The sequence below is a fragment of the Hemitrygon akajei genome, chromosome 9 (genome assembly GCF_048418815.1).
Source record: "Hemitrygon akajei chromosome 9, sHemAka1.3, whole genome shotgun sequence".
NCBI classification, from domain to species: Eukaryota; Metazoa; Chordata; class Chondrichthyes; order Myliobatiformes; family Dasyatidae; genus Hemitrygon; species Hemitrygon akajei.
The window spans coordinates 89452300-89466296 of record NC_133132.1 but is presented as its reverse complement, the minus strand read 5'-3'; the positions used below and the strand labels follow the sequence as shown (position 1 = coordinate 89466296).

The following is a 13997-nucleotide window of genomic DNA, read 5'->3' as shown; positions in this document are numbered from 1 at the left end:
GCTTCAATCAAACATAGACCAAGGAACAGAAGTGTGATAAAAATTAAGATACTGTTGTGTATGTGGCCTGGTTACACAACAATGCTATTAATAAAAACGCTGGAGATGGGAGCTAAGGTTCATGGTTCTTTACTGGCAGAAACTGAACTCAGCACACACGTACAGATCAATACATGCCTAATAGCGCATGCAACGATGTGTCCCTACAATATAAAGTAGTCCCTTATTATACTGTAGGCCATACAGTACAGATACAGATTATAAAGCTGCAGATGTTAAGTCAACAAAGAATGATGGGTGGGAGGACACCAGAAGTGCATGGTCAATGTCAAGCAAATGACTAACAAAAGAATGGGTGAGAGTGAGTAGCAACTGAGCTCCAGACAAAGCCAGGCAATAACTTTTATTGGGAGTTATGCACGAAGAGGGATACAAGGGACATTTAATGGAAGTGACCAATGTCTTCTTGTTATTCTATTAAAGCCTTTATGGCCTTGTTTCCAGTCGTAGGAGTGTCAACAACTTGAAGACACTGAGTTACAAGGGAGAAGCAAGAACATATTTCATGTAATTGCCATTGCATGAACGTTTGGTGGTAACTTTTGGTGGGGCACTGAAAGAGAAAATAGGAATGACTATGATGATAGAAAATGAGAATGGGAAGAAATATATTTCAGGCCTAAAACTACAGCACCAGATCAGTCAGATCATTCTAGAAAGTTGTTCAGCAAGTAATGAGCTCCAAGTCAATGAAATCCCCTACAATTTCATCATCTGTCCTTAAATTAGCATCAAGGCCTCTGGAAATGCTATACATTGTTAGCAATATAAAGAAATACTTCTATATAACAACTCTTGAAGAAGAAAGATGGGTGTTAGAAATTTAGGTTACCAGTTTAATTTCTTAATGTGTCAGGAGATCCTTCATCTGAAGTTACATTGTAATTTATTAGAGACAAAGTGCATTATGATAACTCAGAATCAAATTTAATCTTACGAGCATATGTTATGAAATATGTTGTTTTGCGCAGGAATATGTTGCATTATGTAATAAAAGATGAAGAAATGTATATGTAGTGTCAATGAAAAGTATTTACCCCCCCTTGGAAGTTTTCATGTTTTCTGCTTTACAGCATTGAATCACAGTGGAATTAATTTGGCTTTTTTTTTGACACTGATCAACAGAAAAAGACTCTTTTGTGTCAAACTGAAAACAGATCTCTACAAATTTGTATAAATTAATTACAAATATAAAACACAAAATAATTGCTTAAGTATTCACCCCTCCTTAATATGACACTCCAAATCATCACTAGTACGGCAATTGGTTTTAGAAGTCACATAAATGGTTAAATGAAAATCTGTTTTTGGTGACCTGTGTGCAGTCAAGGGGTTTCAATTGATTGTAGCAAAAATACACCTGAATCTGGAAGATCCAACTGCCGGTGAATCAATATCCTGACAAAAATGACATCATGAAGACAAAAGAACACTCCAAACAACTCTGCGAAAAGGTTATTGAAAAATACGTCAGGAGATGGATACAAGAAAATTTCCAAATCACTGAATATCCCTTGGAGTACAGTTAAGTCAATCATTGAAAAATGGAAAGAATATGGCACAGCTGTAAATCTGCCTTGAGATGGCCGTCCTCAAAAACTGAGTGACCGTGCAAGAAGGGGACTAGTGAGGGAGGTCACCAGGAGACCTATGACAACTGTGGAGGAGTTACAAGCTTCAGAGGCTGAGATGGGAGAGACTGCGCATACAACTGTTTCCCAGGTGCTTCACCGGTTGCAGCTTTATGGGAGAGTAACAAAGAGAAAGGCTCTGCTGAAAAAATACTCACATTAAATCTTGGCTAAAGCTTGCTAGAAGGTATGTGGGAGACTCGGAAGTCAACTGGAAGAAGGTTCTATGATCTGATGAAACCAAAATTGAGCTTATTGGCCACCAGAATAAATACTATGTTTGGCGTAAACCAAACACCACACGTCATCAAAAACACATCCTTACTGTGAAGCATGGTGGTGGCTGCATTAAGCTGTGGAGATGCTTCATTGCAGCAGGCCCTGGAAGGCTTGTGAAGATAGAGGGTAAAATGAAAGTAGCAAAATACAGGGAAACCCTGGAGGAAAACCTGATGTAATCTGCAAGAGAATTGCAACTTGGAAGAAGATTTGTTTTCCAGCAAGACAATAACCCCAAGCATAAAACCAAAGCTACATAGGAATAACCTACACAGTATTAGTTCCTTCCTGTTTATCCTGTATACCTCGGACTTTAGATACTACACTGAGTCATGTCATCTGCAGAAATTCTCTGATGACTCAGCAATAGTTGGGTGTATAAAGAGAGGATGAATACAGGGCCCTGGTGCAGGACTTTGTCAAGTGGTGCAAGCTGAATCATCCACAGCTCAACATCAGTCAGACAAAGGAGATGATGATGGACTTTAGGAAGATTAAGCCTGCACTGCTCCCTTTTACTATTGATGGTGAGGATGTGGATGTGGTGAGGAAGTAAAAGTACCTGTGGGTGCATCTGGATGACAGACTTGAGTGGAGCACCAACACAGAGGCTGTGTACAAGAAGAGACAGAGTCGTCTCTACTTCCTGAGGAACCTGTGGTCTTTTGGAGTATGTAGGCCCCTCCTTCATATTTTCTACCAGTTTGTTGTCACCAGTACAATCTTTTATGCGGTGGTGTGCTGGGGCAATGGCATCAACAGGCACAATAAACTAATTAGAAACACTAGCCCTGTTATAGGAGTCAAAGTGGAGATGCTGGAGGTTGTGGTAGAACAAAGGAGCCTCCGGAAAATCCTGGCAGCTCTGGACAATGTTTCTCACCCTCTGCATGCCACTTTGGCTGAACAAAAGACACCTTTCAGTAATAGACTAAGAGATTTGCACAGCTACAAAGAGCTCTACAGCTGGGGAAGTGGTGCCCCCCTCCTGTTAAAGTGAGGGAACTTATTTTTTATTCTTTCTTACTTCTCTTCTAATATTTGTGTATTTGTATATCTGTGCACTCGTAATGCTACTGTGACATTGTAATGTCCTCTGGGATCAATAAAGTATCTATCTGGCTATCTATCTAAAAACAACAAAGTTAATGTCCTGAAGTGGCCATATCAGAGTCCAGACCTCAATCCAATTGAGAATTTGTGGCTGGACTTGAAAAGCACTGTACACTCATGATCACCTTGCAATCTGACAGAGTTTGAGCAGTTTTGTAAAGAAGAATGGGGAAAAATTAGTGTCCAGATGTGTAAAGCTGATAGCGACCCATCCACACAGACTCAAGGCTGTAATTGCTGCCAAAGATATATCTACTAAATACGACTCGAAGGGGGGGGGGGGGGGTGAGTAATTATGCAGTCAATTATTTTGTGTTCAATAATTGAAATAAACTTAGACCAATTTGTAGAAATTTGTTTTCACTTTGACACAAAAGAGTCTTTTCTGTTGATCAGTGTTAAAAAAGCCAAATTAAATCCACTGTGTTACAATGTTGTAAAACAATAAAACATGAAAACTTAAGGAGGAGCTTGAATACTTTCTAATAGGTACTTTATATTAAGTTAAAAATATAAAAAGAGAGCAAAAAAAAAAGGAAAAAATCATGAGGTAGTGTAAATCAAATCACAAACAAGAAATAGTCACTGTTGTACCTTCTTTGTAATTGGGCCCAGGATAGATCTTCAGAGATGTTGACACCCAGCAACTTGAAACTGTGAACCCTTTCCACTGTCATTCTCTTGATGAGGACTGGTGTGTGATCCCTCGACTTCCCCTTCCTGAAGTCCACAATCAGTTCTGTGTTTTCACTGACGCTGGGTGCAAAGTTGTTGTTTTGACACCACTCAAAGCTTTCAAACTCATTCCCTGATGGGACAGAATGTGCAAGAGCAGCATATTTTGTCCATCCAGCATTATTCCAGAGATGTTAATGATGACCCAACTTCAAGAATCATTGCAGATATGTTGTGAAGGCACTATCAAAATGCTGCTATTGAGAGTTTCTAGAATCTTGACCGGTGACTATTGAGGAAGGTTGACATATTCCAGGTCAACAGGATATGATTTTGAGGTGATTCTGTTCCCATCACTTGCTGAGCTTTGATAGAGCATCAGTATGCTTTGTGTGAAATAAATTCTTTAAAAAAAGCCTTTCAGTTTCAAGAGATATGACACATGATCCTGATTCAGATATTTTCACTTCAGCAAAGTGGCATGTAGGCCTAACCAGACACCCTGTGCTGACGCAATGCAGAGTCCACAGAAACTGGGTCTCTCCCCACTTCTCTAGCTGTGATCCACTTGAAGGAGGTTCTAATTCCATGTGTCCAGAGGGGAAAATCCACATCCTGAACTAAATAGCAACCCTTCCATCTATCAAAACTGTGGCACATGTGATCTTAACTGGTTTATGATTGTAGGAATCATTTCTTTAATAATGTACCTTTAGCAAATGTGCAGATATGATTCAAACATAGAAGTGATATTAAAATATTAAATAGAAGAGATGAATTAACATTAAATTAAAGTAAAAAGTACTTTCACCAACAAACACACGGTAAAAATTGCATAGAGAGAAGCATAAGACATGGGACTAGGAGTAGACCGCTCAGTTTCCCCTAGCTCTTGTCCCCATTCTGAAAGATCAGGGCACTACAACAGAAACAGGCCTTTCAGCCCATCTAGTTAAATTTATTCTGCCTAATCCCATTGATTCGCAGCTGGACCATAGCCCTCCATACCCCTTGCATCCATGTACTTATCCAAACATCTCTTAAATGTTACAGTTGAACCCACATCCACCAATCTAATCATGGTCTCAGTTCCACTTTCCTGTTGTTCCCCATTTCCCTTGGTTCCTGTTTATGGAAAACCTCTCAGTCTCAACCTTCATTTATGATGGCATAGAGGGCCCAATGATGGGCCCCATGAGTCTGTGCTGGTTCTTGATTGATAAATACAATCACCCCTACTCCCCTACTTCTCCCTGCAGTGCAGCAAGTTAATTACACTTATGCCCATCCAGTTTCCTGCTTAAAGACAAAATTGACTGCTTCCATTCTCCTTGCAGACAATGAGTTCTCTGCTTGTGCCAGTTTCAGAAAGAGATTTAGACTGTTTGTAGTATACCATCAGTTAAATATGAGGCAAACAGCATCATTACCTTAGTGGAACATTTATTTGAATCAGTCCTGATTTCCTTGTGCATGCTCTGCCAAATGTTTTTCAATTGGTGCTCACCAGACCCACAATTTACACTTAACTCATTAACCATGTAGTAAGTGCATTTTCCACCAGATACTGCAGCCCAAGTTTTTGAAAATACCGGTTTGTATTTTTCCGATTATTACTTTATGTATTGACACGGGTGAAGAATGCAGACAAGAGCTAAAAAGGAATGTTCATGCAAAAATTGAATTAATAATATCTATATGGATTAAGAAACTGAAAGCTTATTTTGATCGTAACAGCAATGCAACTTCCATTATTCTTCCTGCTTCTGCTAATGTAATCAGCTTAATTCCTCCTTTTAAAATAAATTTAATTTCCCTTTTAATTCAGTCTGTTTTACCATTGCACTTATTAACCAAATTAAAATTAAAGTATGAAATACATTTAAGGTGTGAGAGAGAGGGAAGGTTCAAAGGAGATGTGCAACACAGGCTTTTTTCTTACACAGAGTAGGTAGATGCCTGGAATGCACTGCCAGAGTGGGTGTTGGAGGCAGAAACAATAGAGGCATTTAAGAGGTTCATAAATAGGTACATGAATATGCAGAGAATGGAGGGATATGACCCATGTGCAGCCAGAAGAGATTCGGTTAAATAGGTTCGTCACAGCATTATGGACCGAAACACTATTCTATGCTCTATGAAAGGTGTGCCTAATTTTATGCTTAATTTGAAACAATAATTCCACCATGTTTTTTTTAAGTTCCAGAATGATGCATGTTTAAAATAGAAGAAACCATTTGCATTGCACCACTTCAAGCAAAGCTGGGACTGAAACCAACTCAACAACCACATAAAAAATACATCTTCATCCCAAGAATTGTTATTAAACAAAGGTCACAGATGTAATAGGAAGGTGGTTTGAGAACATAAGGAGAAATATGAGGAAAGATATATTTAAAGGATGAATCTGTTCCAGATGTAATAACATTGGATTTTAAAATCAAATTAAGGCACATACAGAGAATTGCAGGTAACTGGAATCAAAAAGAAAAAGAACATGTTGGAACTACTCAACAGGGATTGACCACAGATTAAACAAGTTGATATTTCAGGTCAATGGCATTTAAGGGTCTGACTGATAAAAGACAGCAACAAAAGCTGCAGTAGCAGAAGTGAGGTTACATTGGCAATAACAATGTAATGCTCATTTCTCTGGAGAGCATTTTCAATGCACCCTTGTCTTCCTTTAACTATCAACAATACACATTGTAATAGTGCCTTTAATATGCATACAGTATTTATACAAAAATGTGACAGAACACTTCACGGAGTTGCAAAATGAGAACATTAGGTGCAGGGATTTGCTGACCAACTGAATCTAACTGCCTGCTTTGGTTATATTTAATGACTTAACAGAAACAGGAGTTTCAAGACAAGTGAATTTAAAGCTGCACAACTGCTAGATAACGGCCATTTCCATAAGACCATAAGGCATAGAGCAGAATTAGGCCATTCAGCTTATTGAGTCTATTCTACCATTCTGTCATGGCTAATTTATTATATCCCTTTCAATCCCATTCTCCTGCCTTCTCCCCATAAGAATTGACAACCTGACGAATCAGGAATATAACAACCTCCACTTTAAATGTGCCTCATGACTTAACCTCCACAGCCATCTGTGGTAATGAACTCCACAGATTTACCACCCTCTGGGAATGAAAATTCCTCCTCATCTCTGTTCTAAAGGGATGTCCTTGTATTCTGAGCCTGTGCCCTCTGATGCTGGACTCCCCCGCTATAGAGAACATGCTCTCCACTCTACCTAGACCATTCAATATTCGATAGGTTTCAATGATATCCCCCCTCATTCTTCTGAATTCCAACATCATCAAACACTCTTCATACTTTAACACTTACTTTCCCAAGATCATTCTTGTGAACCTCTTCTGGACCCTCTCCAATACCAGCACATCTTTTCTTAGATATGGTGCCAAAAACTGCTCACAATGCTCCAAGTAAAAGTAAATTTCCTGTAAAAAGAATCTAATCACCCACAATAGTATTCAGTGGCATTACCATCATCCTTTCAGTGTCTGAGCTGTCACCATAAACTAGACACTTAACTGCACTCATATACGTAAATACTGTGACTACAAAAACAGATCTAAGGATGAGTATCCTGTGAATCACCTCCTGATACCCAGAAGCATTTCATTCATCCACAATGTAAAGGTTAGGACATTATGTGCAACTTTATAAAACATTGCTTTGGTCACACATTGAGTATAGTTTGCTTTTCTGGTCACAACACATGTGGAGAGAGTGCAGAAGAGAATCATCAGGAGTTGTCCAGATTGGAAGACATTAGTTGTGGAAAGGGACTGGATGGGATGAGTATGCTTACTCTGAGGTGAAGGACAGTGAACGGTGACCAGACAGAGGTGTATAGATTGTAAGAGAGATGGAAAGAGTAAATAGTCAGAATTTTCTTCCCGTGATAGGGATAACAAAGACAAGTGGGTTTAGTTTAAGGTGGGGTGGAGTTTTAAAGTGAATTTTATGGGCAGATAAAGTCAGATAAACTCACTGCTTTTAAAAGACATTTAGACTGGCAGGCAAATAAGTGGGCAAAAAGGTTGGCAAGGACATGGTAGGTCAAATGTCCCACTTCTGTGAGGTATAACTATACAACTTTATCCACAAGGCATACATCAGGAGTGAGATGGATTTCCTAGATGAGCACCTCTCCAACTTCTCATAAGAAGCTCTCTACCAATAAGGCCAAAGCACTCTCTTCATTCGCCACCATCTACACAAAACATTCACCAATACACCGTATGTAACCAATAGTCATAGAGATACAATAGCATGGGAACTGGCTCAAGTCCAATTTGTCCATGCTGGCTAAAGGTGTCTTCCTGAGTGAGTCCCATCTGCTGCATTTAGTCCCAGCTCCCAAACATTTCCTATCCATGAACCTGTCCAAATGTCTTCCAAATATTCTAATTGCATCTACTCCTACCACTTCCTCTGACAGCTTAAAGATCTGACAGAAAGATCTTCACGTACAAGTCCAAGGACCCTGAGTGTGGCAGCATGGTCACAAGAAGGTGGTGAAGGAGGCATTTAAAACTCTAGCATGATCTACATTGATGGCACACCAACAAAAGTTTTTCACTATATCTCAGTACATGTGACAATAATAAAGCATTAGTAATCATAACAAGAAAAATAATATTTGCATTCCTTAGCTAGGGCAAAAATATAAGAGCAACGATGTTAGTGTCCAGCTTTATAAAACAGTTGGAGTACTGTGTTTAGTTCTGGCTACCACACTGTAGGAAGAACATGAATGCACCAGAGAAGGAACAGAGAAGTTTCACCAGTAAGTTGCCTGGGATGGAATGTTTTGGTTGTGAGGAGAGGCTGAAGAGGATTTATTTTCCGTGAAGTGGAGGATGTCAAGGAGCAACCTGTTTGAGGTGTCAAAATCATGAGGGCGTAGGCAGAGTATATAGTGAATCAGAATCAGGTTTAATATCACCGGCAAATGTCGTGAAATTCATTAACTCTACAGCAGCAGTACAATGAAATACATGATAAGTAAATATAGAGGAAAAAAACTAAATTACAGTAAGTATATGTCTATTAAATAGTTAAGTTAAAAATAAGTAGTGCAAAAAAAAAACTAGAAATAAAAAAAGTAGAGAGGTAGTATTCATGGGTTCAAAGTCCATTTAGAAAACGGATGGCAGAGGGGAAGAAGTTGTTCCGGAATCACTGAGTGTCTGCCCATAGGCTCCTGTATCTCCTTCCCGGCAGTAACAATGAGAAGACGGCATATCCTGGGTAGTGGGGGTTCTTAATGATGTACACTGCCTTCCTAAGGCACCACTCCCTGAAGATGTCTTGGACATTATGGAGGCTAGTACCCATGATGGAGCTGACTAATTTTACAAGTTTTCTGCAACTTACTTTGATCTTGTGCAGTAGCAACCCCCCCCCCATACAAGATGGTGATGCAGCCAGTCAGAATGCTCTCCACTGTACACTTGTTGAAGTTTTTAAGTGTTTTAGTTGACAAACCAAATCTCCTCAAACTCTGAATGAAATATAGCCACGGTCTTGCCTTCTTTGTAGCTGCATTAATATGTTATGTGCAAGTTAGGCCCTCAGAGATCTTGACACCCAAGCACATGAAATTGCTCACTCTCTTCATTTCTGATTCCTCTGTGAGGATTGGTTTGTGTTCCCTCGTCTTACACTGCCTGAAAAATTTCATAATAAGACAGGCATCAAAGACAGGTTTAATATACGGGTTAAGTGTTTTACTGTGGAAGATTATTTTCACCTGGATGATGGTTGGAACTTGCCTGAATAGGTTGTGAAAGCAGGTAGTGTAAGGGGGTTATTGATGGCCATCGTAGTTGTGGTGGGTCGAAGAGCCTGTTTTGTGCCAATGACTCCATGACCCAATGTTTGGTGGTTCTACTCCAAGTTGCACACCATTGTGAGTTGGAAGTGCATCACTTATCCTTTATCGTCACTTAGTCTAAATCCTGGAAATATCTCTCCCGTGCTACATTGGAAAACTGCAGCAGTTCAAAATGGTGATTCACAACCGTCCTAGCAATTAAGAATGGGCAGTAAATCTTGCCCTTGCCAATTATGCCGAGATCCAGAAAAATGAATTTATAAAGTTCCTTCAACACTTCAACAGCCTTTAACCAATTCAACATCCCCACCAAGATTAGCTTGGTTTAGTTCATTTTCTTGAACATTAGCAGTTACTTTAAAACCTATAGTCAAGTAAATTGCTCAGCCCTTTCAAAGAAAAGTGGAAATTAGGATACTAAGTTTAAACTGTATAATCCAGTTATGAATTGATGAGGCATCGGTGACTCATTAATTATTGTGTCAAAAGTGTTGCAATTGCTGAAAAGTATTTTATGAATTGCAAATCGATCTCAGTCTACATTGCTCACTGGGGTAAAAGTGATATTCCCACTTTAGCTGTTCTTCTCATTTTTGCATAAAAATTAAACATTTTATTGTTACCTGCCTGCTTGAGGCAGGAATCTTGGCCACTAACTCCATATTTCTCACCATAGTCAGCCATGGATCAGGCAAATTTTCTTGTCCCAGCTCCAGCTGTTTCTACCAAGATTCGGGCAGAAGCAGGGCAGTTGCTAACGGACTGTTGCTAACCAGTCTGTCCATGATTTCCACTACCAAAGCCAAACACAGATTGGAGGAGCAATACCTCATACTCTGTTTGGGTAGTCTCCAACCTGATGGCACAAACATCAATTTTTTCTCATTTGCAGTAACCACCCCCCCCCCCATGTTTCCCCCTTCCCCCTATTTTATTTTTTCCTTAATTTTAATGGTCATCTCATCCCTTTTCTTCTGCTCACCTCCCTCAGTTCCACACCTCTTTCAGGACTTCACCTCTTCTACCTATCACTTCCTAGCTTCTCATGTCATCCCCCTCACCTACTATTCTCCTTCCTTGTCACCTGGTCTCACCCATTATCTGCCAGCTTTTGCTCCTTCCCGTCCATCACCTTCTGGCTTCTACCCCCTTCCTTTCCAGTTGTGATGAAGGATCCCAGACCAAAACATCACTGTTTATTTCCGTCCATCAGTGCTGCCTGACCTGCTGAGTTCCTGTAGCATTTGGTGTGTGTTACTCAAGATTTCCCGATCTGTAGAAAATCTTGTGTCTATGACTGTGTGCCAACTAACCTTCACACTCTTTGTGAATACATTGCCTTTCCCACTGTAATGCATCTCAAACATTTCACTGAAATACCATAGAACAAAATGTAACACTACTACATGAGAATGTATCAGGTCAAATGGACAAAAACATGTCTTAAGGGGGAGTTTTTAAGGCAGATCTTCAAAGATTAATGACAGCCAGAGAAGAGATGAAGTTCATGTTAAGAATTTGAAACTAATGACCAACAGGAGTAAATGGTGGAGAGTAAAATTAGGGCTGGGAAAGCTATAGGATTAGAAGTAGCTACGAAAGGTATTAGATGGTTTCATAAAAAATAAATTTTAAAATCAAGACACTGCCAGTCTGTGATCCAGAATTTCCTTGAATTGTTTTGTTTGAATATTTTCTCTTTCTGTTGCTTTCCTTCCAGAAATTACACCATTGTGAATTCAAAAGTAATCGCAGTGACAGTTAGACCAGAACCAATGATCACTGAATCTGTGCTGGAGATCGAACTGGCTCACTTAGCAAATGTAAGTATTCCCAAATTCATGGCAAGTTACTCCAAGAGGATTAACATCAAAGTTTTCTGGGACGACTTTGCATTCCAAGAGAGCATGTTTTGTATGGTTTGGTGCACAGAGCAAAATACTGTGATGCTGTAGGGACTCCTTCTCTGCCTCAAAATATTTATCCTGGTAACTTTTCTGCTCATTCTCCATTCTCATTTATTTACACCGTGGTTTAAAACATGCCTGCATGTCTCACAGAAAAAATGCTACATATCATGTACCAGTAATGCTGAGGTGAAGATTGCTGAGACCTTCAAGTTCCCAGGTGTATTTATCACCAATAGCTTGCCCTGGCTCAACCACGTTGATGCTATGGCCAAGAAGGCACACCAGCCATTTTTCTTCCTTAGAATGGCCCCCAATGACCCTCGCCAATTTTTAGAGATGTGCTATAGTGATCATTCTGGCCGGATGAATCTAAGCTTGGTATGCCAACTGCTCTGCTCAAAACTGCAAGAAATTACAGTGAAATGTGAACTCAGCCCAATCTATTATGAAAACCACTTCCCCTCCATTGATTCATTCCATGCTTCATGCTACCTCGGAAAAGCAGCCATCATAACCAAAGATCACTTCCACACCATTCATTCTCTTTTCTGCCCCTTTCCAGCAAAGACAAGATACAAAAGCTTGAGAACCAGGGTCAAAGACAGCTTCTATCTCACTGTCATAAAACTCTGAATGACCTCTTGATTTTGAGGTCTGTCTCATTATGGCCCTTGCATCATATTTGTCTATCTGCACTGTAGCTTCTCTGTAACTGTAAAATTATATTCTGCATTCTGCTATTACTTTTCCCTTTGTGCTGCCACAATGTACCTATGTTTGGAATGATGTGTTTGGATAGCATGTGAAACAAAACGTTTCATGATTTATTAGGACATGTGAAAATAATAACCAATTACAATACTGTTGACAGGCTAGATGTATGGTACAGCTCATCAATGCAAGAAAATCTCAGTAGTCTACTCTCACCACCTTATTCAAACTCTAGAATCATTTACCGGTAATCTTTAGTGGGTGTTCTGCAGCCAAGCCTCTATAAAGCAACTTTTGCTCATATTGCCCCTCTCCCCACTGATCCACAAGCTTCCGCTCTTCTCTGTTAGTCATCTGGCTTCATTCCTGTCTATAATAAACCTGAAAGATAGAATGTCATTCAGCCTTTGGTGTCCCCTCCACCAGGATGTTTTCTCCCTAAACTCCTCTTCCCTGCCACAAAACTTGTCCTACTACAGAACTCCTCCTCTTACTACCTTTGTGCTGGTTCCTGAAATTCTCTCAACCTTCCAACTGGATGTTCACTGCTACCCGAGTAAAACATCGACGATCAGTTGCACAATCTCTAAATTAGAATTATTTTATAACCCAGGGTCAAAAATAGAATGCCTTTGCAGTTGGCAAATTTCTTGGAATGAAGAAATTTTCATGCCTCAGTGCAGTTCACTAATTATAGGTTTAACGACATTCACAAGAAAATTGCAGGAAATCAGTTATTTTAATAACATGGGAATGAATATTTATAAAAGGACAGCGAGATTGCTCAGGGTCTTCAGTGGGTTAACTCATCATCTGAGCGTCCTCTATAAGTCAACATTTGCATTTTTTGCGTTATCTTAGCTGTAATAAGATACTAGTCTTTTTCCACTGTTATGAAATTAACATTATTTCCAGAGTGACAAATGATTGCGATTGTTTCCAAGTCATTTCATATTTAACTAGGCACTTCTGGCACGAGACATACTTGTGCCACTGATGTTATTTTCACACCAGGGACACACAAATGACATCATCATTGGTCCTGTTCTACATTTGGAGCGTGCTGGAGTGCTTGAATCATACTGTTACAACACAGAAGAGGGACTTCAGCTATGTTGTGCCAAACTAATTCAGATGATAACACCTAATTCCTTCTGCCTGCACACAGTCCATATCCCTCTATTCTTTGCATATTCATGTGCCTGTCTAAGAGCCTCTTAAATGTCTGTTTTGTATCTCCCTCCACTACCTCTTCTGACAGTACATTCCAGGCACCTACCACTCTTGTGTGTAAAACAAAACACTTCCCTTGGAACTTTCCTCCCTCTCACTTTAAATCTGTGTCCTGTTCTCCCAGCCAAGTGCAAGGAGGATGAGGTTCACTTTAGATGAGACCCCCTCCTTACCTTGGAAATTCCTAGCAATCTGCATCTTCCATATTTCTAGCCCATTCACTAGCCAGCCAATCTCCTGAACTGCAGAGGCATCAAATGGGTGCTGTGAATTTACCCTTTCCCCTTAACATGCCACCACAGTAATTCCAGGCATTGTTCTTGGGTGGTGTTCCTCAACAGTGGCAGTAAACCTGGGATGCTATGACAATCCATGGCTGCGACCATAGGCATTGATTTTCCATAGTGATTTTCTGCATGATCCAGGTCTGCGGTCTTCTGTAATAATCTGCATAGCAATCCTGCACCTCCTTCCATGATACTTGGCCAACCTCTTCACAACCCCTCTCTA

The 13997-nt window shown here is 39.9% G+C and overlaps 1 protein-coding gene across 9 annotated transcripts in view; it reads left to right on the top strand.

Annotated features, from left to right (window-relative positions):
* adgrb3 (adhesion G protein-coupled receptor B3) overlaps positions 1 to 13997 on the top strand; it is a 766644-nt gene that overhangs the window by 464849 nt on the left and 287798 nt on the right. For all 9 annotated transcript variants that reach the window (XM_073056508.1, XM_073056504.1, XM_073056509.1 and 6 more), the window contains one exon: positions 11354 to 11456. In XM_073056508.1, the coding sequence (XP_072912609.1) occupies positions 11354 to 11456 (103 nt within the window). The remainder of the gene's footprint in view (positions 1 to 11353; positions 11457 to 13997) is intronic.